At 36.8% G+C, this 25,926-nt stretch overlaps 1 protein-coding gene across 5 annotated transcripts; it reads left to right on the top strand.

The window, feature by feature from the left end:
- Positions 1–1,283: 1,283 nt before the first annotated feature.
- Positions 1,284–25,503, top strand: LOC121238129 (E3 ubiquitin-protein ligase UPL6). 5 transcript variants are annotated; one of them, XM_041134979.1, is made up of 27 exons: positions 1,284–1,779; positions 4,781–4,878; positions 5,079–5,206; positions 7,716–7,827; positions 8,452–8,632; positions 9,241–9,423; positions 9,701–9,883; positions 10,131–10,212; positions 10,482–10,600; positions 10,727–11,028; positions 11,174–11,270; positions 11,641–11,784; positions 12,028–12,111; positions 12,201–12,287; positions 12,508–12,648; positions 12,828–12,953; positions 13,708–13,806; positions 14,194–14,261; positions 15,888–15,954; positions 16,354–16,437; positions 20,974–21,144; positions 21,268–21,357; positions 22,684–22,764; positions 23,220–23,293; positions 23,420–23,491; positions 23,716–23,805; positions 24,818–25,503. In XM_041134979.1, the coding sequence occupies exons 1-27, from the start codon at positions 1,621–1,623 to the stop codon at positions 24,882–24,884; spliced, it is 3,189 nt and encodes a 1,062-aa protein (XP_040990913.1). In that variant the 5' UTR covers positions 1,284–1,620; the 3' UTR covers positions 24,885–25,503. The 5 variants fall into 5 exon arrangements, 4 of the variants coding, with proteins under 4 accessions (XP_040990913.1, XP_040990909.1, XP_040990919.1 ...); XM_041134975.1 differs by having other exon boundaries at positions 7,704–7,827; XM_041134985.1 differs by lacking the exon at positions 16,354–16,437 and having other exon boundaries at positions 1,285–1,779.
- The last annotated feature ends 423 nt before the right edge of the window (positions 25,504–25,926 follow it).

Below are 25,926 nucleotides of genomic sequence, written 5' to 3'. Positions count from 1 at the left end.
TTCTTATTGTTGGAGTACCTGTGACCGCGATATGATCGTACAGATCAAGTCGGCTCGAATTTCAAAAAAAAAAAAATTAAAAAAAAAGAAGAAGAAAGAAAGGAAGAAGAAAGAAAACGTCGGCTTGAAGAATGCGTCGTGGAATCTAGGGTTGTACAGAAACCGATGCCAACGGCTGCTATTGATGCGAACCAATCGGCTACGTTAGGAACCGGTTGAAACTGGTGGAGAATCGATTGGCGTGCGGTGGAAATTTCAAAAAACCGACGTTCAGTGGTTTGGTCTCGGTTTGAAGCTGACCGGACTGCTGAACCGACCGATATAATAAAATCTTTTTTTTTTAATATATCTTTATCGAAACGACGTCGTTCCACTTAAGTTTAAGTGGAACAACGTCATTTTAGTTAATAAGTATTACAACAGATAATGGAAATGACGCCGTTTGACATCAAACCAATCGACGTCGTTTTATTAAGGACAAAAAAAATAATAAGTCTGAAACGACGCCGTTCCACTTAAACTTAAGTGGAACGGCTTAAGTGGAACGGTGTCATTTCGAGATGAGTCTTCTTCTTCCCGAATCCTCTTCTTCCAAAATTTGATCTCTGCAACTCTCTCTCTATCTCTCCTCTATAACTCTCTCTCTATCTCTCCTCTATAACTCTCTCTCTCTCTCTCTCTCTCTTATGCATCTCTCTCTGTCTTTAGTAGAATTGCCAGAGAACCTATACCGATCGAGAACCGCTAGAGAACTGCCTCGATTGGTGTCCTCCTCCCTATCAACTGGTTACGGACGGCGCCTCTCTCATTTTTCCAGACGTCGATCGGCGTCGGTTTTGCCCAAAAACCACGCTGACGACGTCGATTTTCACCCCTAGTGGAATCGATTGACAAGTGAATAGTAAAATAAGATGAGATAATTATAGATAAAAGTTAAAAGTAGAATAAAATATTATTATAATATTATATTTATTTTGAAATTTGAAAAAATTAAATTATTTATTATATTTTATGTATACATTTAAAAAAATTATAATGATAAAATTAGTTGGGATAAAATTATTTGTGCATCCAAACATGATTAAACATTCAAGCCATGCCTTGATTTGTAAATACGAACAATTGTCGACGTCATAGGCATAAATCGCAGCGCCGTCGTAATATCCCGTGACGAAAAAAAAAAAAAACAAAAATCAAGAATAACATTTTTCGCGAAAAAAAAAAAAAACAAAAAAAGTCCCCAGCTCGTTTTTCACTGGCTTTATATGCAGTACAGCTACGCGTAATTAATTCCTTTGAGCGTGAACTTCTCTGAAGCCCAACTAGTCGACTCACGTTGTCTCCATCTTCCCAGTCAAGAAAGCGAGAGAAGCTCTCTTTTCCCTTTTTCCATTTTCCATCCAACTAAACACAAATCTCCCTATCTTTCTTTCACTCCATCACCGTACCTTCCTCCGATTCTAGGGTAGCTTCTTTGTTTTTTTACTCTCCCCACCAAACCCCCCCTTCATCAAGCAATCGGTAACAATCGGAAACAATTGTTAGAGCTTTGAGATTTTTCTTTCCTATTTTTGTGTTATTGTAATTAGGGCGTAGAGCCGGCCAAGTCGACTCGGGATAATGTTCTTCTCGGGCGATCCATCGACTCGGAAGCGAGTCGATTTGGGGGGCCGGAGTTCGAAGGAAAGGGATAGGCAGAAGCTTCTGGAGCAGACGAGGTTGGAGCGCAACCGGCGCTTGTGGTTACGCCAGCAAAACTCGGCCGCGCTCAAAATCCAGGTTCGGTTTTCGCGCGATCACACGCATACTTTCGATCTTCGGATTTTAATTTTTTATTGAAGAATTTATAGTGCTTGTTAGCATCGGGCTCAGAATTCGATAGATAACTGTGTGAATGGCGTGGTAACATTAGGTAATGCGTATAAGCTTCCTTTTAATGCAATCAACTGCCATGTTCTTTGCTTAATTCCTATTAAGTCGTGGAATTGGAAGCGTTTGCTCAATTAGACTTTGCTGTGGAATCGGTCAGTTTACGTGTCTTCTACTTTAGGTGCGATATGGTTAGATTATATGGAAAAAGAGAGTGCAAGACTTGGTTATGAAATGTTTGTATACAACTGATTTTTAATGTAAAACGTTGAGAGAAGCTAAAGATGACATGGTTTTTGGACTATTTTTTTGTGAGATGAGTTGTTCTTGTGTCCAATTGGTGATACATTATAGTGGACCTGTCATGTAGATAGAGGGCAGATCCAATAGTGCGAATGCATAAGGATGTTTGTGCTCGAAAGTGTTTTTTTTTTTTTTTTAACTTCCCATTGGGCTAGATGGAATGGGATGGTATGAAAATAAAGAAAGCAGGTTTTCAAATTCTATTATCATAGTTGATCTATCAAAAATAAAAGTAAACCTGAGAATAAAAGATCGTAGTTAGTAATAGTAGTGCCATTGGTTTTGCACGTGCTTTGGTAAAATCAGGGTGTCTTTCATGTATGGTAAACTCCCTTTAGATATGTTCAAGTGTTTAGAGGGGCTACTCTTGTTTAATTATTGGGTCTTTCTGTCTCTGGCAAACATCCAATGTGATCATTTTAGAAGGAACAATTAGAAAAAAACTTATGTCTTATTTGGGTCTTTCTGTCTCTTGCAAACATCCAATGTGATTATTTTAGTGTGAGCTTGGAGCAGCTCTGAAAAGTGAGCCAAAGAGCGCAGACTAGCCTCAGAGCTTGGATACGGTTTCCTGATTGGAGATCCATGGATCACAGACGGTATCTCTCCATGGCCATTTGGGCTTACAGTCCACGCATTAAAGCACTTATTTTTTATCTGAAAAAGAAACTGTTTTCAAACTGATTTGGTAAGATTACCAAACAACTCTATTTCCATCTTGTATGCTTCAAAACTGAAATTACAGGGGGATGTTCTGTACCGATTCTTATAGTACTGTTTGGGGAGTCGATAAGCTAATTCCTGTGGATGTCTATTTGCCAGGCTGTCTACCTAAACCGGAAGCTATTATAGATGCTATAGGAAAACTTTGTAAAAAACTATCTCGAGAAATATATGAAGATCGAATTAGGTCTCAATAGGGGAGTGGGTGTTTTGCTATCAGCCACAAATTTCATATTGGACGAAGTGCTCATATTGGAAATTATGATTGAGAATTAGGAGATGCTAGGAGAATGAGATGAGATGATAATTTTATTTTATTTTTTTGATAAGAGTGAGTAAATTTATTGATACGAATGAAATAGGCATAGCCCGTGTACATAGGAAGTATACAACAGAATACCTAAATTCATTCTAAGATCAAGAGATTAAAGACAAGAAGTCATGCACATTGTTTCCATTAAGTACAATGGCTGAAAACCAAAGCATTAAAGTGTGTACAAAAAATTTTTGAAGCTTCGCCATTGTATGTTCCCTATCTTCAAAACACCACTCATTTCTTTTCGACCAAATACACCACATGATGCACAACTGAATTATCTTCCACGCTGCTGCCACTTGAGGACAATCTTGAATCTTCTTTCAGCAGGCCAATAAATCCACCACCCTTAGAGGCATTACCCATGCGACGCTGACTCTTCTAAAGATCTCATCCCACAACACTCTTGTCACCTCACAATGCAATAGCAAGTGGTCCAGTGATTCTCCATTCTTTTTACACAAATAGCACCAATCCATCACGACGCAACCCCTCTTCCTCAAGTTGTCCGTGGTCAAAATCTTCCCAAGAGCAGCAGTCCATACAAAGAAGGCCACTTTAGAGGGCACACGAGACCTCCGAATATTTTTCCAAGGGAAATGAATGGCTTGTGCTCTCAATAATTTGTAATATGCTCTGACTGTACACTTGTTGCTGCCATTAGATCTCCATTGCATCTTATCCCCTTGTGCCATGGTGTTCCCTATGGAGTATATCAATATGAAAAAATCTGAAATAGTGGGTAATTCCCAATCATGAATATCTCGATTGAAGAGGATATTCCACTGGGGAGGACCATGAGAAGATATCCGCCACAGTAGCATCCCTATTAGCTGCAATACGATAGAGAGCTGGAAAAACTGTGTTAAGAGCGCAATATCCACACCAAACATCATGCCAAAACCTAATTCTGGTACCCACTCCAGCCACGAAACGGATATGACTTACAAAGCTGGTCCAACCCTTCCTGATAAATTTCCATAAACCCACACCATACCTCCCCTCACTTCATTGGAACACTAACCCCCCAAGCACTTCCGTGTCTACAAATCAATAATTTCCTTCCACAACAATTCCCCCTCCAAGTGATACCTCCATAACCATTTCCCCAGTAAAGCTTTATTGAAAGTCCTCAAGTTGCACACGCCCAATCCTCAATTCAAAATTGGGGAACAAACTTTATTCCAATGCACAAGATGGAATTTCTTTTCCTCTCCCACTCCCCCCACAAGATGGAATTACTTGGGCTATGCCTATTTACTTGGTAATAAAATTCTCTTATTACTTACATAAAAAATATCTTATCATTTATCGTGGGTTGGAGCATTGTAAGTTTTTTTATTTAGTTGTATCTAACATTGGAATAAGTTTGATAGTATTGAATGCTAGTGATTATTTGAGAGTGAACCGATATCTGTTTATTTATTTTATTAGTATCATAGGAAGTAGTTTATTTTTAAAATATGATTTCAAATACAGGCAGCTGTTGTTGGGCTTACTTAATTTTTTCCCTAAATGGGATTAAAATATTTAATCTATTGCAAAGTTTTGACTGATTACTAGCTACAGAAATGCTTCAGAGGGAGGAAGGCAGTGAAAGCTGAACATTTTAAGGCGCGAGAGCATTTCTATGAAACCTATGGGAAGCACTGCCAAAATGTAAACAGGTAGCAGTGTTGTATCCTCTTTACCATTGTAGCCACTGTACAATACTGTTTAATTTCCTCTTTACTCTTAGTTTCTCCTAATATCTCTGTGATTGTATATTCAGCAATGCTATTTCTGAACTATTGATCATCTTTATGCTTCATGGGTTCTTCTTCCACTTGATTAATTGATTTTGTTTCAATTATTTTTGTCCATTCAGGCATTGTTTTGGCCCAGACTCAGAGTTCCTCCGTCAGTTACTTTTTTTCTTTAATGCACAAAATGCTGGTGATTTTGCAATCCTTGTGGAGACATGCCGATTACTTCTGCAATTTGTTCGTGATAGTGGTAACTTTTAGCAGTGTTATTTCTCAAAGTTTTGCCTTTTGGTCCTCTGCCGGTTGCTTTTTTTTCTTTAATGCTCAAAATTTTGGTGATTTTGCAATCCTTGTGGAGACATGCCACCGATTATTTCTGCAATTTTTTTTGTGATAGTGGTAATTTTTACCAGTGTTATTTTTCGAAGTTTTGTCATTTGCTTTTTATTTCGACCTCTATTTTGGTTCCTGAAACTTTTCATTGAGGCTTTTCTAGTGGAGCCTTTATTTTTCAATCCTGTATTTTCTTCCCAACCCCCACCCGTCCAAAAAGTTTGTGAATATCTTTTGTCTTTTTTAAGTAAAAACTTATGAATATAACCCATATTTGCAGCATTTTTGGTTTGGTTATTTGTCTCTTGGAATATGTATAAAAAAAAAGTTATTTGTCTCTTGGAATATAGCCATGAACTTATCCAAAAAAAAAAAAAAAAAAAGAAAAAAGAAAAAAAGAGAGAAAATAATATAGGCATGTTTTTGTCTAGGTGGTCCGTTTATAAGGTCAGTATAAATCAAGTCACAATATGTGCCTTGCTGATTTACATAACATATGAAGGCAACAATTAAATTTCTGAAACCTTACTAGGAATATGGGCTGTTTGATAAGCTTCCCAGGTATTAGAAAATTAATGGTACACCAAGTGTTAATCTTTGATTGTCTGAACCGTGGCATCAGCATGCCATGTCAGCCAATCAAAGATTTGACACGTGGCATACTAATGCCACGTGGCAAACAGGACTAACTGAAGATTGGCGGAGGTATGGAATTAAATAACATGAAAAACTCTGTTATTGAAAACTTAACTATTTCTTGATGTTGAATATTGAAAAAAATGCTGCTGGTGGAGTGAAAATTTTATAATTGAATCCTGTTTGCAGAGATAAAATTTTCACCACCACCCTCTGGCATTTCTTATTGTTGCCAAGACCACCTTGCAACATTTTTTAATTATCAAAGGCATTGTCAAAAGTATTTTCATTCACATCGCCCTTACATCACCACTGCAACCACCATCAATGTATCAATACTACCATGACCACCATCACATTGACTATTAAGATCATCCTCCCAGTCTTACAAGTTGCCACATTGCTAACCTGAAATGTCTATTGCTTCCATCATGGCAATCATATGTAATTCCCTGGATAGGATTGAGTATAGGAAGGTGATGAATGAGATTCCACATTAATTGGGAGGAAGAATTTCAAGTCCTTTATAGGGTTCCAGTTACAACATTGACTAGTCTTATTGGAGAATGGGCTCGGATGTGGCTTGTGCCTTCCTTGGGTCATTACATCTTAACCATTAATGTCATTTTCATCACCACCACCTTCACTAACCGTCTTCTATTCTCAATAATTATGTATGTAAAGTACTCGTAAACAATGCTGGGTTTTAAGGCTTGAATTGTATTTATTTTATGATTACTTAATTTCAGATTTCTAATATCCTGTATTGAGTATGAGAAGGTGGTGGATGAGACTTCATATTGTTTGGGAAGAAGTTCTCTCCCTTTATAATGATTCCAAAGGGCTACAATTGTAACATTGATCGTCCTTTTGGAGTATAGGCCTAGATGTGGCTTGTGCTTTTCTTGAGTCATTACAAAATGGCATTATAGTCAATCCTAACCTGAAGTGTAGGATGCTGTGCTACCTATGATAGAATAGCTTGACGAGGATGTCAGGTATGTAAGGGTGAGATTCTAATACCCCGTATTGAGTATAGGAAAGTGGTGAATGAGATCACATTGCTCGGGTAGGAGATGTTCTTGCTCTTTTTAGTAATTTCAAGGGGCTCTAGTTGTTATCTTGAGTACCTTTGTAGTATGGTCCTAGATGTGGCTTGGTCTTTCCTTGGGGGTTACAGTATCTTGCTCTTTAAAACGACTCTTTATCTTTTCTTCCCCACATCACCTTTTTTATCCCCTTCTTCTTCTTCTTCTTCTTTTCTTTTTTTATTATTTTATTTGTTTTTTTTTACTTACAAAAAAAACAATATCTATTTGTATTTTTTTAAATTTTATCAAATATCCTCTTGATAAAATCCAGAAGTATTTTCTAAATACTAAAACTAATTATTATCCAAACTATTTTTAAGTGTTACAATATGTAATCTAATATGTTTCAAACATCATATCCTTGGAAATTTATATATGTTTTTGAAAAAAGGATAACATACATTCTGAATTGCAGTTCTCCACTTTGTATATGATGCTTATCATGATATTCAAGCTCGTATTTGTCAGTTTTTTCTCTTCCATGTATGAATCTATGAGAGAAAAATGTGATTTGACAGGGTTTACAGTATCTCATAGAAACCTTTGCTGCCTAGAACTTTAGTTGGTGGTACGAACATTACCTTATCATTCTACTTCGAGATTAGTGTCTCCCCTGCTTACTTGTGCAGTGGTTGTTCTTTTGTGCTTATTAATAAATATTTCTTACTTATAAAAATACATTATCAGATCACGCAACAGGGAACATTGCAGGCCTCTTTGCCGGCAAGGATTATTCATCCAACAGAACCTTGGTGGACTACAGAGTGAAGCAACTTGCATATGCTTGTATTCAGGCTGTGCATCAGAATAGGTTGGCTCACGGCCTTTTGTTTTTGGAAATGATATCAATTTGTTGAGGGTTCAGCTTCTTTGAATACAACGGCTGATTGTATCTTATGTGTGGGCTTGTTGTGTTCAATCAATATATTTGGAATTAATGTCAGCCATTTATCTTGACTGTAGTTACTGCCTTAGTGGAGTCATTCTATTCCACACACCTTATTTTGTCCAGCCAAGTAATGGCTATCGAAGACTGTAGTTCTATGACCCTGTACAGCTAAGCTTCTCTATAAATGTGTAGCCTATATGAATTTGATATGAAAACTAGTATGCTGATTTATTGTTGGATCCCTGCTTTATTGTATCTAATGCTAGAAAAGTTGTTTCATGAAATGTATCTGTAACAAACCATTTCCTTGCCAAAAGCATTTTCTTTTCTTGAGAGTATAGGAAGTTGTTGACGGATGAAGTGTTCTAAATTATACATGTGCAGTATACCCTTATAGAGTTTTGTAGACACATATGTTGGATAAATAAATAATATTGTATTATATTTAATTGAACTTAATGTTAAACCTCTGGGAATAAAACTTGTCTTCATTGTTGGTGTTGGTGTTAAATGCAAGTTTTGCTTATTCAGATTTTTGTTTGACAGAAATTGGTTAGAGGAGCAAGTATTGATGTCGCCTGAGGAATCTAGCACATCAACGAGTCTCTTGCTAGAAACAGTAGTTTTATTGATAAATCCAAAACTTCCATGGGCTTGTAATATAGTTGGCTATCTATTGCAAAGAAATACATTCACCCTATTTAGAGAGATTGCACTTACATGGAAGGTATGGTTCTTATATCATCATTTCTTATTTTTGTTAATTTATTATTTACAATGAATCTTTTGCATGCAATCATTTTTTCTTTAATTTGCATCTTTGCCCTCAAGTAGTTAGGGGGAAAATAGTTGGGGGTAAACAAGGATCTCAGTAGTTTAAACTGCGTAGTTGTGATACCATGTTAAGATGTATCCCAAAGCTTTAATCGTCGAATTATGATGAAAGCCATTATATTGTGGTTTTTCTTGACCAGACACACTCAAGAGTCGAGTGTTGTAAGCAGCCTCTTTTTAGCCTTATGGAGTTTTTTCCACCCCAAAGTAGATCTACTGTTCAGTCATGTTCATGTAGATTTCTGAACTTTAGAACTTAAAATATACATCAGCAACTTGCATGTTAGCCACTACAACTTTAACTTTGGAACATAAACCTTTTGGCCTTAGAGGTTTCTGGACACTTTTGGTATATCCAAATTGAGGTGGAGTTATATGTGTCACTATTGTCGGCATTCTTGTTATGATTGGTCTAACTCTGCTTGTAATTGTGTTCCTAGATCTTTTTCTTTTATTCTGTGTTGGTCCTTTGCTAACTCATTCACTCTTGTTTTGCTGCAGGAAAGTACTAAGACCGGTAATGCCATTGGTACAGTTTTGTCATTGGAGCATGTGCTTGGCCTTATAATTCCTCACGTTGGTCAGAAGCCATGTACTTGTCCAAATACCTACCCACAATCGAGTTTCTCATCCCAGATTCTTACAATTCCTTTCTTGTGGCAGCTTTTCCCATACTTAAAAGAGGTAGCATTTTTTCCATATAACCCTTGGTTTTTATTTTTAGCTTCATTTGGCACATGATTTAGTGGAAAATAAAGTGCTGAAGAGCCACTGAGTTATTTTCTCAACCCTAGTTGTTTCTGCTTAATATAACAAAGTGTAGTTTTTCTGATTCATGTTTTATTTATGTTGCAGTACTTCAGAATGCTCTTCTTCTTCTTGTTTTCCTTTTTATTTTTTTCTTTTAGTTCTTGTCGAGGCTTGTTGCCCGTTCTAATCTGAGTGATATTTTGCTATCCAGGTTTTTGCAAGTCGGGGGCTTAGCCAACATTACATACATCAGATGGCATTTTGTATGCAAAATAGTGCTAATATACTTCCTAATGATGTATCCGCTGAATATCCTAGTTATGCCTGCCTTCTTGGGAATATTTTAGAAACTGCTGGTGTTGCTTTATCACAGCCCAACTGCTCATTTGAAATGGTAAGGAACTGTTAAAAATAATTAGATTACCACCCGTCATTCTTCATTTCTCTTAAGAATGAAAATGGTAAGGAATTTGTGAGCATTGCTTAGTTTTTATATCAGTTTTTCTTCCAAGGGATGGAATTCAATGCTTAATTTTATTAGATTTGTAACAAGTCAGTTTGTTCTATGACATGATCTGGTTGTGCAGTGATTCTGTTTGGTTTTAAAGCTAAATTTATTCTTGTACTCTTAACATGACCAGGCTGTGGACCTTGCTGCTGTTACAACGTTTTTGTTGGAGACACTTCCTTCCATGAAATCATCTAGCAGAGAGAGTAAAGAAAGTATGGTTCTTCCTTGTTATATGCTTGAGTTTCCCTCTCCTCAATACCATCTCTTGAACACATCGCTGATACTTGCTACAAGCATGCAAGTCAGAAAGCTATATAGAGATCTGATTATTTTCTCTTTTATTATGTGCTCTGCATGGTAGTTACTTTGTCGTTAAGTCTTCAGTTTGAACGGTTGGCTATGTAACTTTTGTAAGTGAAATTGTGTAACCTTTTATCTGTTCTTTGATAATTATTGATTGAAACATATATGTTCACTCCAGGTTCCATGCTGGTTGAGGATGACACAGTTGCAGGTGATGAAGCAATAGAAATAGGTTTGAATAAGGATTTGGAACGACAAATATGCAATGCTATAGATCCTCGATTTCTTCTGCAATTGGTATGCCTTCTTGAGACAGCATATTAGTCTCCAGAATGAAGATTTTACATCACTAAGAACAGCCTTCACGTTTTTAAAAATAAAAATGAAAATAAAACGACTTGGAATTTTATGCTTTTGGTGCAGACAAATTTGTTATTTGGAGGAATTTCTCTTGCCGGTGGTTCACACGATGGACCTGATGATAAGGAGGTGGCAGCTGTCGGTGCAGCTTGTGCTTTTCTGCATGTCACTTTTAACACTTTACCTCTTGAGCGAATCATGACTGTACTAGCTTACAGAACTGAACTTGTTCCTGTGCTTTGGAATTTTATGAAGCGGTGCCATGAGAATCAGAAATGGTCATCCTTGTCACAGCAGTTTGCATATCTGTCTGGAGATGCACCTGGTTGGCTATTGCCCCTGGCTGTTTTCTGTCCTGTGTACAAGTAAGACCCCTCTTTAATTCTGATAATTCCTTTTAGTACACCGGTTGTATTGATCAGTGCAGTTGTGTTAATGCTAAACTGACATGCTTTTCTGAGGCTGATACAAGTTAAATTTACCAGTTGATCATCTTTTGTGGTTGATCAGGCACATGCTTATGATAGTTGATAATGAGGAGTTCTATGAGCAGGAGAAACCACTATCATTGAAGGATATTAGATGCCTTATAATTATTCTAAGACAGGTAACTTGTTGGAAAATCTTCACCTGAAGGCACTTTTTGATGTCTGGATACTTTTTGAATCCATTTATCGTTGAAAATTCTACATACCACACTTCCACCCCACTATGATGAAGTGACATTGCCCATTGACCTTTGAAATTTTCTTTAAAAAAATTAAAATATGATCCAAGGGCGATAAAATTGCCACATTTTACATAGTGGGATGAAAGTGGGATGGGAGTGTGCTAAGTAGCATTACTCTGTATCATTTGGTTAGCAGCAATATGATAACCATGATCGGCAGTAGTGGAGGCCGCCTATTTGTTCTACTAGAATAACTGGTAATATTAGATCTGTGACAATTTCAATTCTTTGTGCTGTTTTTCTGCAGGCGCTATGGCAGCTTCTATGGATCAATCCTGCAACACCAGCTAATTCTGTGAAACTCGCCGCCAACACCTCTACTAATAAGAGGCATCCTGAAGAATTCATTCAAGAAAGGGTTAGCGTTGTAGCCTCTGTGCTCCTCTCACAGGTATATTTAAGCGTGAGTTCTTGAATTTCTGTGTTCTTGTTTGGTACATCCTATTTCCTACTAAGAGTTCATCGTGTGACATTCTAAGGCTTTCCATGCGGTTATAGTCCCAGTAGGTCAGAAGAGCTTCTTTATTCTTCATTAATAAAAAGTGTTGTTCAAATGCATTTGACGAAAATAACGATGTATTGAGAGTGTTATGCTCCGTTTGTACTTATAATTTGTTGTATGCCATTTCCATAGTTGCAAGACTGGAACAATAGACGGCAATTTACATCCCCCAGTGACTTCCATGCTGATGGTGTTAATGAATTTTTCATTTCCCAGGTAATAGCTTCTGTTGCATTTTTAGGCTCCCACGACCAAAATCTCTTGGTCTGCTTGTTCCAAACATGTTTTCTTTCTTTTTTTCCCAGGCTCTAATAGAAAATACCCGAGCAAATGATATATTGAAGCAAGCTCCTTTCTTGGTGCCATTTACAAGCAGGGTTAAAATATTCACTGTAAGTGTTTTACTGTTTACACTCAATTTTGAGCCAGAATGCCATTAATAATAGGTCATAGAAATTACTGTATAATTAGTGGTGTCATTTTTTGGAATTCCTTCTTTTATATGAATTAGTCATATTCTTTTTTGAGACAAATGAATGCAATCTTAAAAATTGTTTTTTGTACTTGATTCTTTCATTTTTACAACTTTTTTGTTTCCCATCCATTTACCAGTCACAGTTAACGGCAGTTCGGCAAAGACAAGAGTCTCATTCTGTTTTTACTAGGAACCGATTCAGAATACGAAGGGATCATATTTTAGAAGATGCCTATAACCAGATGAGTGCATTGTCTGAAGAGGATCTTCGAGGAGTTGTAAGTCCTTTCTTCTGCACACACACGCGCGCAACTAAAATATAATCACACTACCTATTTGAAGTTCTGAAAATTGTTCTCTACCCCTTGGTTGTTGTCACAGAAGATAACTATAGATTATTTTTATTTTTATTATTAATACAATACCAGTATAATTACTGTTTTATGTTCACTTACAGATTCGTGTAACGTTTGTCAATGAATTTGGGGTTGAGGAGGCTGGTATTGATGGTGGTGGAATTTTCAAAGATTTCATGGAGAATATTACTCGAGCAGCTTTTGATGTCCAGTATGGTTTATTTAAGGTCATTTCTCATTGCCCTCAGTAACTCCAACATTAAGGCTTGTTTTGATTCATAAGAAAACTTGTTTTTATTCACTTTTCCTGTTTTTAGTGGTTTGGAAAGGATGTGGAACCCGCTGGTTACAAGTTTCTTGCAGTTGCAGGAAACATTTCTCCTCAAATCATCTTCTCTACTATTAAAAAAAATTCCTCAAATCATCTCAAGTGTCATGGGAAAATTAAGATCATGGCCCTCTAAGGTTTCTTGTAAACCAACAGGTTATGGAAAATAAACATTTATTTTCTTTCTACTCCACTTTGCCTAATAATTGATTTCCTGCAAGGCCATCAAAATTTCAAATGAAGCATTAATGAAGCACTTGTAATTGCTTGGGGAGAAAGGGGAAACACAGAATATATGAACTTCACCTGCTGAATGCCCTGAGTGACCAAGTCATGCTAGAACCTTAGAAGACATCCCATTTTTTTTTTCCCATTAGCTGCCAACACAATCTGGAAGACGTTTGTCTAAAACCAATATGGGTAGCCTGATACGATGAATCATTGGCCAAAGCAGTTGAATTATTTCTCATATCTGACTTCAAATGTATTCATTCTAGATACTTGTCAATGTCTTCCAATGTTTTATTATTCAAAATATGTGTTCCTTTTTACTTGGGTTGTGCCCCTTTACACTTTTAATGAAATTACATTCCTTGTAAAAAAGAAATGTGGGTTGTGTTCCACTGATTCTCTGCTTGGCTTGGAATATCCAGGAAACAGCTGATCACCTGCTCTACCCTAACCCTGGATCTGGAATGATACATGAACAACATCTCCAATTTTTCCATTTTCTTGGAAGTCTTCTGGCAAAGGTAAGATGTGTTTTCAATTACCAGTGCCTTCTTTCTGTCGTTTAGTGTGGTCTGCATGTGGTTTGGTGGAAGCTTGAAGAACTTTCAATGTTTTTGGCGTCTTTATCCATATGCCATATTTAATCTAAATGAAGCAAGAAAATGAAATAACTTCCATGAATTGACTTCTTTTATTAGCAGTTAAGGTGACAAAATCTTTTCTGCTCCATAACAGGAGCAAATGCTATTACAATTAGCAGTTTGTCTCACATAGTAGGTTGCCCAATCAATTTACTTTCATACGTCCAATATACAACCCTAAAGTATAGGATGAATTTAATGTCTTTGTGCTAATTTAATTCTGCCCATGCTTCCTTGTGCGAACTCATGTTTCTCTTCTACTTGAAGGCTATGTTTGAAGGGATTCTTGTTGATATTCCATTTGCAACATTCTTCTTGAGCAAATTAAAGCAGAAGTAAGGTTTCAGAAAGACTTCCTGCCCTATTCTTTTCAATAGTTTCTTTTCTTTTCTTTTCCTTCTCAAATTGTTTATGGCTATAGTTATATTGTTCTTATAATCTATCATCTGCACCTTATATGTGCGATTAAAGATTAGGTAAGCTTATTTAAGTTTGTATCAGAGCATATTATCCTTGGGGAATGAGACTAGACACATAGATCTGCTGCAGATGTTGATATACATATGTATTAAAACACTCACACACACATATATATATAAGTATGTATGTTTGTATGTTTGTACAGGGAAACTACATTTTCTCCCTCAGACCTACCACCCTTTTTTATTTATTTGCATAACAGTCTAAATGGAAAATGGCATATCACCCTAAACTATCAAATTTTGACGATTTGCACATTCAGTTAAAATCTGATTGTCAAGATAAAAAATGGCACGTGGTATAATCTTAATTGTTAGATCTTAACCAAGGATGCTAATTAGTAATTGCAAAAATTTGGTATTTTAGGGTACACTTGACAAAATGATGGTAGTTTGAGGGTGCAAAATGTAATTTCTCATATAGATTAATTGAAGAAATATAATAGAAACCACTTCTAGTATTGAAGACTCACACACATTAGTTGATGAAATATGATAGTAACCGCTTTTTATACTTACGGTTCATGCCAAATCGAGAGCCATATATATTAGTTTATAATGGTGTTTTTCGGAGTCTCTTTATGAATTAAGACATGATCATGTTCTTTGTTTTTGCTAGTCTCACATTGGAAAACAAGAAGCGTTAGTTGTTTATGAGGCACTCTTCTCTATTCTCACGGTTAACAGTGTTTTCTCATAGTCTGAGAACAAGGGAGTGCAAAGCTATTATAATTAGCAGTTTTGTCTCATAGTCTCACGTTGCCCTCATAATTTTTGAGCCTCCTTATCTTTTAAAATAAGATGCCCATTTTTTTAAGATCAGTTGTGGGCCTTTAAAATTATGAAGCCATGACCTGTTTGTGAGCCCGGCAAACCATACTGCTAACCAAGCTTGAGTAAGTGTATGATAGCCGATTCTCCTCTTTTGTGCATATCCTGCACAGCCTAAAGGTCAGCTTCACTCATCTTAGCTTGTTTACACTCTACCTTGGAGCTTTCAAATAGATTGATATCCTATTTCTTTATTATATGAAATGAATGAACTGATGAGAGCCCCAAATATCTATACTGGCTATGGGTTGCAAGTAAAATACCAGTGACTTGTAGGAATTGTCTAAATGGATTTTTTTTTGGATAAGTAATTGAAGAGGTTGTTAAAAAAAAAGAAAAAAGCTTGGTTGCAGGAAGACATTTGTTTATGGAGCTCTTACCATTATGGCTTGTGTTTTCCTCTTGATGGATTCATCAATTGATCTTTTCGTTCCACTTCATTCCCTTGCTATTGGCTGAACTAGCTTGAATCCTTCCTTTTTTCTGTAGTATCTAATCTTATATTTTACCATTTATCTCACAACTTATAGTAAGCTGATGTTCCCTTTTATGTCCTTACCTGCAAATTCTTCTTGATTTTCTAATACAAAGAAAAAAGAACACTCCCATTTGAGTATCATATCTTACGTGTACTATTTGTCAACTAAACAGGTACAATTATCTGAACGACTTACCTTCATTGGACCCGGAACTGTATCGCCATCTTATTTTCTTGAAGGTAATGATTCTTCTTCTTCTTTTATCTTCTCATCTGTCTTACCTATATTAATTTAATGCTTCCTATATTCCAATCAATTTAATGAATGATGTGTACTTTTTTATTATACGTCCAGGATATGAAAATTGTCGACGCCATTGTGGGGGGTTATGCTATATCCATACTTTTTTTTATAAGTAACATCCATACTTGGACCATTAATACAAGGAATTCACTAGTATTCTTTACAAGAAGACCTATTAGTTGGGACCCTTCCATGATAATATTGTTATTTATTCTCAGGTTTTACATTTGTTTTTACACCACTACATTAAGAATTAAGAGTCTAATGCCCAATGTGAATTCGTTTTATCACTTTGTTACTGTTTTATCACTAAGGGGATGTCTGCATTTTTGCAGTGGGTTCCTGGTGATGGGGAGCCCACTCCTCTGAGTCGTATGTTACCGGATGAATTCACTATGTCAGATTGGGTCTTCCGCAAGGTAAAGGAACTTCAATTTTGTGTGGGTATGGAGTGTGTGGGTTTTGAAGAACAATTTATGGCCCTTCTTACTGCCATTGAAGTGGGTCACTCACAGTCCAAGAAATCTGGATCTAAGAAACAGTGGCAGCTTAAGTGACTCAATTGGTTGTTGAATTATGAGGGCAACTCTAGCCGGGTTAGATCCAAAGGGAAGGGCTGGTATCTCCTTTATGAAGCCGAAAATTGTGTTTTGGAATGTCCGAGGGTTGAATGAGGCAAATAAGCGACTTCGTATAAATAATTTGCTTCAGGAATGGAGGGCGGACATAGTATGTTTACAAGAAACCAAGCTGAAATTGGTTTCTAGGAGAATAGTGTGTAGTGTTTGGTGTTGCACTTACGTAGATTGGGTTTACCTTGCATCAAATGGGGCTTCGGGTGGTATTTTAGTGATGTAGGATAAAAAAGTTGTGGAGAAAATAGAGGATTTTGTGGGAGTATTCAGTGGCTTGCTCCTTTAAGAGTGTGGAAGATAACTTTTTGTGGGCGTTTGCAGGTTTATATGGGCCGAATGTAGACAATGATCGAAGACTTTTATGGGAGGAACTTCTTGGGTTACATAGCTGGTGGAATCTCCCCTGGTGCATAGGTGGGGACTTTAACATCATTAGATTCCCTAATGAAAGATCTGGAGATAGCAGGATGCGCCCGACACTGATAGATTTTTCAAATTGTATTTTTGACTTAAACTTGTCGGATATCCCTTTCATGGGAGGTTCTTTTACTTGGTCTAATAATCATACATGGTTCCAGCTGGATAGATTTTTAGGGTAGGTTTGGATAGTGAGATAATAATTTTTGGTTTTAGATGAAGGTTTAAAATATTATTTTTTAATATTATTATTGTTTTGGGATTTGAAAAAGTTGAATTGGGATTTAAAAAAGTTGAATTGTTTATTATATTTTGTGTGAGAATTTGAAAAAGTTGTAATGATAAGATGAGATGAGAATTTTGTGTCTCATCTCACTTGTCAAACCTACCCTCCCCAGAGTGGGAAGTGCATTTTCCTGAGGTGTGTCAAAAGAGGTTGCCTCGCCTTGGCTCAAATAATTTTCCTATCTTGCTGGATTGTGGTGGAATCCAAGGTGGTCGTCGCTATTTTAAGTTTGAGAATATGTGGCTTAAAAGTGAAAGGTTTTGTGGAAAGGGTTAGGCAATGGTGATCATCGTATTAATTTGAAGGTAACCCCTCCTACATTCTTGTCGGCAAATTGAAAGCTTTGAAGCATGACCTTAAGCTTTGGAATTCTCTTTCTTTTGGAGACATAGGGGAGCAAAAAAAAACCTCGGTGGAGGAGCTTCAGTAGTTTGAGAGAGTACTTGAGGATAGAGCCCTTTCTCCTGAAGAAGTAGAGCGGAAGACAAAGTTGGCCTTTGAGTTGGAGCGAGTATTATCTCTTGAGGAGATTTCATGGTGTTAGAAGTCAAAAGTATTGTAGTTGAAAGAGGGGGATTGAAGCGCACAGTTTTTTCATAGAGTGGCTAACTCTCATCGAAGAAATAATACTATTGAAATGCTGAACATCAATGGTATTGAGTGCAAGGAGGCTCTAGTGATCCAGGATCATGTGGTGTATTTCTTTGAATAGCTGCTGACAGAACGAGAGGGGTGGAGGCCAAAGCTTGATGGCCTTGGTTTTGACTCTATTGAGCCACATACTGCATCATGGTTTCAGCATCTGTTTGAGGAAGCGGAGGTATATGATGTAGTAAGACGCATGACTAAAGACAAAGCACCAGGGCCAGATGGTTTCTCCTTGGGCTTTTTCCAAACATGCTGGGATGTGGTAAAAGTGGATATCATGAATGTGTTCTAGGAATTGTTCTTGACTGGGAAGTTTGAGAAAAACTTAAATGTTACTTTTATTGCACTAATCTCAAAAAAGATTGGAGCTTCGGAAGTAAAGGATTTTAGGCCCATTAGCCTCGTTAATGGGGTATACAAAATTATTTCCAAGGTGCTCGCGAACAGATAGGGGAGGTGTTGGGGAAGATAATAACGAAGCCGCAAAATGCGTTTGTTCGGGGTCGCCAAATCCTTGATTTAGTCCTTATAGCGAATGAAGGCGTGGGTAATAGATTAAAGTCTGGTTCCCCGGGGATTATTTGCAAATTAGACATGGAGAAGGCATACGATCATGTAAACTGGGATTTCCTTTATTTATTTGCTGGAGAGATGTGGTTTCGGGGAGAGATGAAGAAAGTGGATAAACTGGTGCGCATTGCAACGGCAAAGTTCTCAGCCTTGATTAATGGCAGTCCCATTGGTTTTTTTAGTAGTTCTCATGGCTTAAGGCAAGGTGACCCACTCTCTCCACTTTTATTTGTGATTATCATGGAGGTCCTCAGTAGGATGATTTCGACGGTGGTTACAAATGGGTTTGTGGCCGGTTTCTTGGTTGGTGACCCCAATCGGGGTGTTATTTCTTTGTCTCATTTACTTTTTGCAGATGATATTCTGTTATTCTGTGAGGCAGATTAAAACCAGTTGGAGGCAGTGAAGACACTTTTACTATGATTTGAAGCAGCGTCAGGCTTGAAAGTGAACTTCGATAAGTCAGAGTTAGTGCCAGTGGGGAACATCAGCAATACTCGGTAACTAGCTAGCATACTTGGGTGTAAGGTAGCCTCTCTCCCCATGACTTATTTGGGATTACCTTTGGGAGCTGCTTCACGGGCTTCATCCATTTGGGATACAGTCATCGAGAAGATAGGAAGGAAATTGGCAGGGTGGAAGAGATTGTACTTGTCAAAGGGTGGTCGGTTAACTTTTATTAAGAGTGTCTTTTCTAACTTACCTACATACTTCTTGTCTTTGTTCCCTATTCTAGCTAGTGTGGCGGCTTGGATTGAAAAACTATTCCGTGACTTCTTATGGAGTGGGTTGGGGGACGAATTCAAATACCACCTAGTCAGTTGGGATAAGGTGTGCAGGCTGATCTCGTCAGGTGGGTTAGGTATAAAAAATTTGAGAACATTCAATCGGGCCCTACTAGGGAAGTGGTTATGGAGGTATAACATGGAACCAGAAGCCTTATGAAAATTGGTGGTTGATTGTAAATATGGAGGTTTGTGGGGTGGTTGGTGTACAAGAGAGGTAAGTGGGGCTAATGGAGTGGGGGTTTGGAAGCACATCAGGCGTGGGTGGGGGGTGTTTAACCACCATTCCAAATTAGTATTGGGCGAGGGTTCCCTGATAAAGTTTTGGTGGGACAAATGTGCGAGGACTCCTTTCCAGCTATATTCCGAGTGGCATGTGATCAAGAAGCCTCAGTAGGGAACCTCATGCTTCGATCAGGGGACCAAGTCCAGTGGAATGTCACGTTTAGTAGAGTGGTGCAAGATTGAGAAGTGGACACCGGCGGGTAAGGGTGCTTTCTTGGTTCGCTCTTTCTACAAGTCCCTTACTCTTTCACCAAACATCTAGTTTTCATGGAGGAGAATTTGGAGGAATAAGGCGCCTCCTAAAGCGGCCTTCTTTACTTTGACCTTGAGCAATCTTTGCTTAACTTAAGGTTAATTGGGGTTTTATTTTAAATTAGCCCCCCCTTTCTTTTTTTTTTTGATAATTAATGAGAGATTTTATTACCAAGAATAGGCACAACCCAAGTACACATGAAGTTTACAAAGAAAATACCTACTACACTCTAGAAGCAGGAAAAAGACAAACAGATTCAGTACATTATCATCATACCTTACAAAAATCCTAGCCCACAAACACAAAGTAGAAAAGAAAAAATTCCGAAGTTCTCCAAGAGAACTCTCTGTCTTCAAAACATCTCCCATTCCTTTCCAGCCAAATACACCACATTAAACACAAAGGATTCACATTCCATCTAGCAGCTACACATTTCCTTCCCTCTAAACCTCTCCAACATGCAAGAAGATCTACAACTTCCTTTGGCATCACCCAATATAAACTTGTCCGACTCAAAACCTCATACCATAAAGACTTTGCCACCTCACAATGAAGAAAGAGATGATTTACAGATTCACTGTCTTCTTGCACATGACACACCAATCAGCAATGCACATACCACATTTTCTAAGGCTATCCGTGGTCAAAACTTTCCCTAGAGCAACCACCAAACTGAAAAACGCCACCCTAGTAGGAACCTTCACTCTCCAAATGGTTTTCCAAGGGAAAGCACAACCAGAATGACAAATCAGCACCTTATAAAAAGAACTAACAGAAAACCTGGACTTTCCAGCCTGGTCCCACAGTAACAGCCCCCCCTTTCTTTAAAAGAGAGTTTGGAACAAGTCCGTTTTATTTCTATTAGTTATTCTTTTTTATTAGTAAAAAAGAGAGATGAATCTATCAAATGCTTATGCAGAAGATCGTGTAACTCCATTTTCTTTGTTCTTTCTTTGTTTTGTTGATAGGGAAAACTACAGGGGATGTTTATATTTCCATATGGTGTCCGTTCATCTCCTTAATGATTATTCTAATCTTAATTTCTTCTTCTTTCATCCCTTATCTGTGATCCGCAGCATTATGAAGGTGACATTTCAGATTTAGAACTGTACTTTGTTATTGTCAATAATGAATATGGAGAGCAGACTGAAGAAGAGCTACTTCCTGGAGGAAAGAACTTGCGTGTTTCCAATGAGAACGTTATTACATTTATACATCTTGTGGCCAATCACCGTTTGAATTTTCAGGTATTTTATCTTCTATCATTAGTTCTTTCAAGTTTCTTCCAGGTCTTTATGTTTTTTCATATTGTTATGACATGATTACTAACATTGCTTTCAAATATACTTATAAAATAAAATTGTTTTCAGATACGTCAACAAAGTTCTCATTTCTTGAGGGGGTTTCAGCAGCTTATACAGAAAGATTGGATTGACATGTTTAATGAGCATGAACTTCAGGTACTCTTGTAACTCCTAGTTGCCAAAAATTATGTTTAGTTGCATGAAACTTCGATATCATTCATGAAACCATTCTTTCTGAAGTTAAAAGCTATTTTGACATAATGAATGGTGCTTACGGCAATATGTTTCTTCTGGACCATTAACATGCTTCACTTCTTTTGTTTTTCTTCCTCTGTTAGACAATGCTCTCTTTCCCATCGTATGAGTATGAGAGCACCCATGGCAAGATGTGTCTTGCTCATAGGTAGTGTCCGGTAATCCAATTAAGAATCTAGAGTCATTATGTGCGGAATGACTTTTTCCATATTCTTGAATCACATTGCAGTTCAAGCAGATGGAGACTCATTTAAATCTTTTACCTTCTATTACACACTTTTACAAGTAGAGGAAAGAAACTCCAAAGCTGTTAAGTAATCATACCATACATCTAAACCGTACCAGCTGAGCTACAACACAAGTGCAAACTCGTATGTAATAATTATCAACAAATAACAAAATGGCAAATAACCAAGCCTACAACTATTTATTTAAGAGAGCATCAAAGAAATGAATGTAATGACACCAGTTCAGTTGATGATCAGAGGAAAAGAATTATACAAGAGAAAGTAATCAAATGAAAAGTCTTGGTTCCAGAAATAAAAAGTCATGGTGGTAAATCTTCTAAACCAAGCGTATCATGAAGACAGCAAACAATGCAATCACCTTTGCATGGCAAATCCTTGTGATAGCCTCAGTGTGAAGGTTTGGTTCTTAAAGAGAAGTGACATCCAGACCAGCAATATTTTCACCCTGAGATGATCCATTGAAATTTAATTTTATTGCTAGGATTGCTTGATTCATCTCAATGCACTGAACAGGTTGAGAATTTACATGATATGGAACAAAGACAGATCCTTTAATCTAATAATCAACTCTGTAGTTAATAAATGTACCATCTATTTCATTACAAAGTCCAATCAGGGAAGACAATTAAACAGACCATGACATAATTGATAGATTTTGATAAGCAGGATATAATCGATAGATAGAATAGATATCAAAAAGCATCTAACAAAGATACACACATGCCATCCAAAGATATGGACGTTGTCATCTTGAAATCACTATAATTTCCACTCAAACAATTGGTATTGTTATTGATAATTACAAGCCGAACTCTTTGCCATGAAATGTTTTCCTTCCATCTCAGTATTCAGATAATAGAAATGTGGTTACCTGCCACTAGGTGTTTTCATCTGTCCTAGATTGCAGCTCATGTTTGAACCGCTTGGAAACCTAATATGTTTTGTACTTCCTACCTCTTTGACACCTTCTTTTTTACAGCTTTTGATATCAGGTTCAGTTGACAGCTTGGATGTTGATGATCTAAGATTGAATACCAATTATGTAGGCGGCTATCATAAAGTATGTTCCTTTTTTGTTGTATGTGATAATTTGTATTTGCAATGAATGCATAGCTCAGGTGTATTGTCCTAGATGGATTTTGCATGCAATGAAGTTTGTGCTCGCTCAATATATTCTGCCTTCTTTTGTTTGTATTTTATAAGAACATTAACTTGGTTGCCTGTGCTTTACAGCTCATAGGCATGATGAAGATTGAAATTCTTGCTGCCTATCCCTATGACATTTTGAATGACCAGAGCTTTTATTTTGAATATCTGGTTTGAAATTCCGCATTTTGTTTCTAAGAAGAAAACAATTTGATGCATATAATTACTGTATGCAAGTGTTTGATGGTCTGATAACAAGATGGTAGTGATACTTAACTGTGTACCATTACCTAGCGTGGAGAACCAATTGTTAGTCACTATATGCTTTGCAATTGCGAGTACTTAATTTTTTACTATTTGCTTTCACAGGAACATTACATCGTAGAGATGTTCTGGGAAGTTCTGAAAAGCTTTTCATTGGAAAATCAGAAGAAATTTTTGAAGTGAGGGAGATCATCTATCATCACGTTACTGTTTATTTATGTTGACTGCTCTAGTTACTAGTGTTTAGTCAGCTTTAAAGGAAATGGATATCAGATGGTCAAATAACTGGATCATATTTTTTCCAGGTTTGTCACTGGGTGCTCTCGAGGACCCCTTCTTGGATTCAGATATCTCGAGCCTTTATTTTGCATACAAAGGTAATAACTTATACGAATTTCTCTATTTCTTAACTAGATGTTTTCTCTTGTATATACTTTGGCTATGCCCTTATCAATCAATTTTTTTTCCCATAAAAAAATGCACCAACTACAGTTTACTAAGAATTATTGTAGGTGATCTTAGCCAAATGGCTCTGAGAGAGCCTCTACCAGATCTCTCTCTCTCTCTCTGTTTATCAGTTTGTTGGTCTCTCTAATTGCAGGGCTGCTGGTATTGCCTCTGAGGAGGCTCTTGACCGGTTACCAACATCAGCTACTTGTATGAATCTTCTAAAGCTTCCACCATATAGAAGGTTTGTCCTGAATCTCCTGATCATAACTTCCTTTCTGAAAATGGAAGGGATTTTATTCTGCCAATGGTCTTGGGACCAAATGGCGAGCCATTGGCCCCTCTCCCATAAACAAGATGTGGAGGGTGAGGTCACAAGTTTAATCTTGTACGCATATGATGTTCCATTAATCTATCAAAGAAAAGTGACATAGATTTTATTAAAAAGATTCTTCATATTGCCAGAAGATAACTTGAATAAAACACAGGATAAAGAAAGAGCATTGTCAGATTCGTGTGCTACTTTATGGAGCACTACTTGGCACCTTATTCAAAAACCTTCTGGTTTCAAGTCAGGCTGCTTTGATAACTGCAGTCATCCCAGTTATTGATTGAAAAGATTGAAACCTATTGGCTTAGTTTTCTACTTGTCATGTTACTTATAAAAAAATAAAAGTTTTCTACTTGTCATGTGCCAATACTTATTAAAAAAAAAAAAAAAAACTTGTCATGTGTCAATGTTAGAAGCCTAATCCCACAGTACCATGGTACATATCCTCCCAGATTTTTGTTTTTTAATAAGTAGTTCTGGGAGGATATGTATTATTTCAGAGTTTAGGTGTACAAAGTGTCTCATCTTTTAAATCTTTCTTTCATTCTCTTCTGGATATCTGTCTCAACTATCATCTTGCCAAGAAAGGTTCTCATCATTTTTCTGAAGAAAATTGGTTTATTTCTTTGGGGCGTGTCTTGAAAGTTTGATTTCTATTTTATATTTTGCACTTAATTAACTACATGTTTCCATTAGAAACTTGCTTCTTGAAAGGCCAAATGTAGCCTAAGTGTGTTAGTTTGATTAGTTTAGAACCTTAAATCTTGATCAATCTGAAACTATCCTCTTTTTTTCTTTTTGAAGCAGATTTATCTGTAACTATTACTTCAAGATATGATTTGTTCTTATTAATTGTTGTCAATATTTCTTACCTCAGCTTTTTATTGAACATCATCGACTCTTTTTTTTTTTTTTTTTTAAACAGCAAAGAGCAACTGGAAACGAAGTTGCTATATGCTATAAATGCAGATGCTGGTTTTGATTTGAGCTGATTGACCAACTATGCCAAATGGAAGTGGAGAAGAATACGGTCATTAGATATGGTATTTACCATTTTAAAGTTATATAACTCTCCACTCTTGGGGGAAGTGTTGATAACCACAAGAGCTTCCTAGGAGACTTTGAAGATGTTAAAGGCAGATTGGAGGCTGAATAAAAGGGCATGTAAGTTATGATTCCCAGCCAGCCTGCTTATTCGAGTTTAAAATGTACATATGTGGGATAATCTGCAAAATGGATGGAGGCATTCTAAAGCCTACACATGCAAGACCATTGCTAGATGGTCATATAAATGTCATCATTTTGTAGATTGTAAATCTTTTAAAACTTGGATTGACATATTTCTGTAAATGAGAAGGGATGACACTGCATGTATAAGTAGTAGGGGTTTGTAGGATGTTTAGGCAGTGTTCTCATTTTTTTTTTTACCCTCATTTTCTAACCTTTTAAATATATGATGATGGTGTAAATGACACATCTCTGATAGTCTGCATGGAGCTTAAATGTTCCTTAGAAGCAGCAGCTGCAATTCTCATTGTTGCAAAAGACAGGTGTAGAATCAATGATTTCAATAACGTTGTGTGGCCATAATAAATGATATTTATTCTTGAATTCTCTCATTGGTTGAGCCACTATGGAAGTCCGTGGCTGGCAAGCTTATTTTAAAACAGATGACTTTTAATGTGTAAATTATATTGTTTAGGGTGTGTGAAGTCCCTTTTATGAAGTTATGACTTCCTCTTTTTCTGCTTTTTGAGTAGGCGTTTTCGTTTCCTCACTTTTTATTTTTTATTTTTAAGGAAGAAAAAATAACTCCATTAGGACAATTTAACCAACTAGGGATGCTACTCATCATTCCACACCACACTTTACATATTTTAATATTATTTTTTATTTTATTTTATGCTTGTTAAACTAATTGAGTTGTTCTATTTATTATCCATACACCACATATTTGTTATAGAAAAAATGAAAAAAAAAAGTTAAAATAGGTGTGGTGTGTGAGGATGATAAGTAGAATTATTCTTAACAAAG

This window comes from Juglans microcarpa x Juglans regia, chromosome 1D (assembly GCF_004785595.1).
Source record: "Juglans microcarpa x Juglans regia isolate MS1-56 chromosome 1D, Jm3101_v1.0, whole genome shotgun sequence".
Classification (NCBI taxonomy): Eukaryota; Viridiplantae; Streptophyta; class Magnoliopsida; order Fagales; family Juglandaceae; genus Juglans; species Juglans microcarpa x Juglans regia.
The sequence above is the reverse complement of the archived record's forward strand: the minus strand, read 5'-3'. Positions and strand labels throughout refer to the sequence as shown.

Coding starts and splice junctions, on each gene's coding strand:
- LOC121238129 (XM_041134975.1), top strand. CDS start 1,621: ATGTTCTTCTCGGGCGATCCATCGACTCGGAAGCGAGTCGATTTGGGG. Junction 1,780..4,780: donor CGGCCGCGCTCAAAATCCAG/GTTCGGTTTTCG, acceptor TACTAGCTACAG/AAATGCTTCAGAGGGAGGAA. Junction 12,649..12,827: donor AAGAGGATCTTCGAGGAGTT/GTAAGTCCTTTC, acceptor GTTCACTTACAG/ATTCGTGTAACGTTTGTCAA.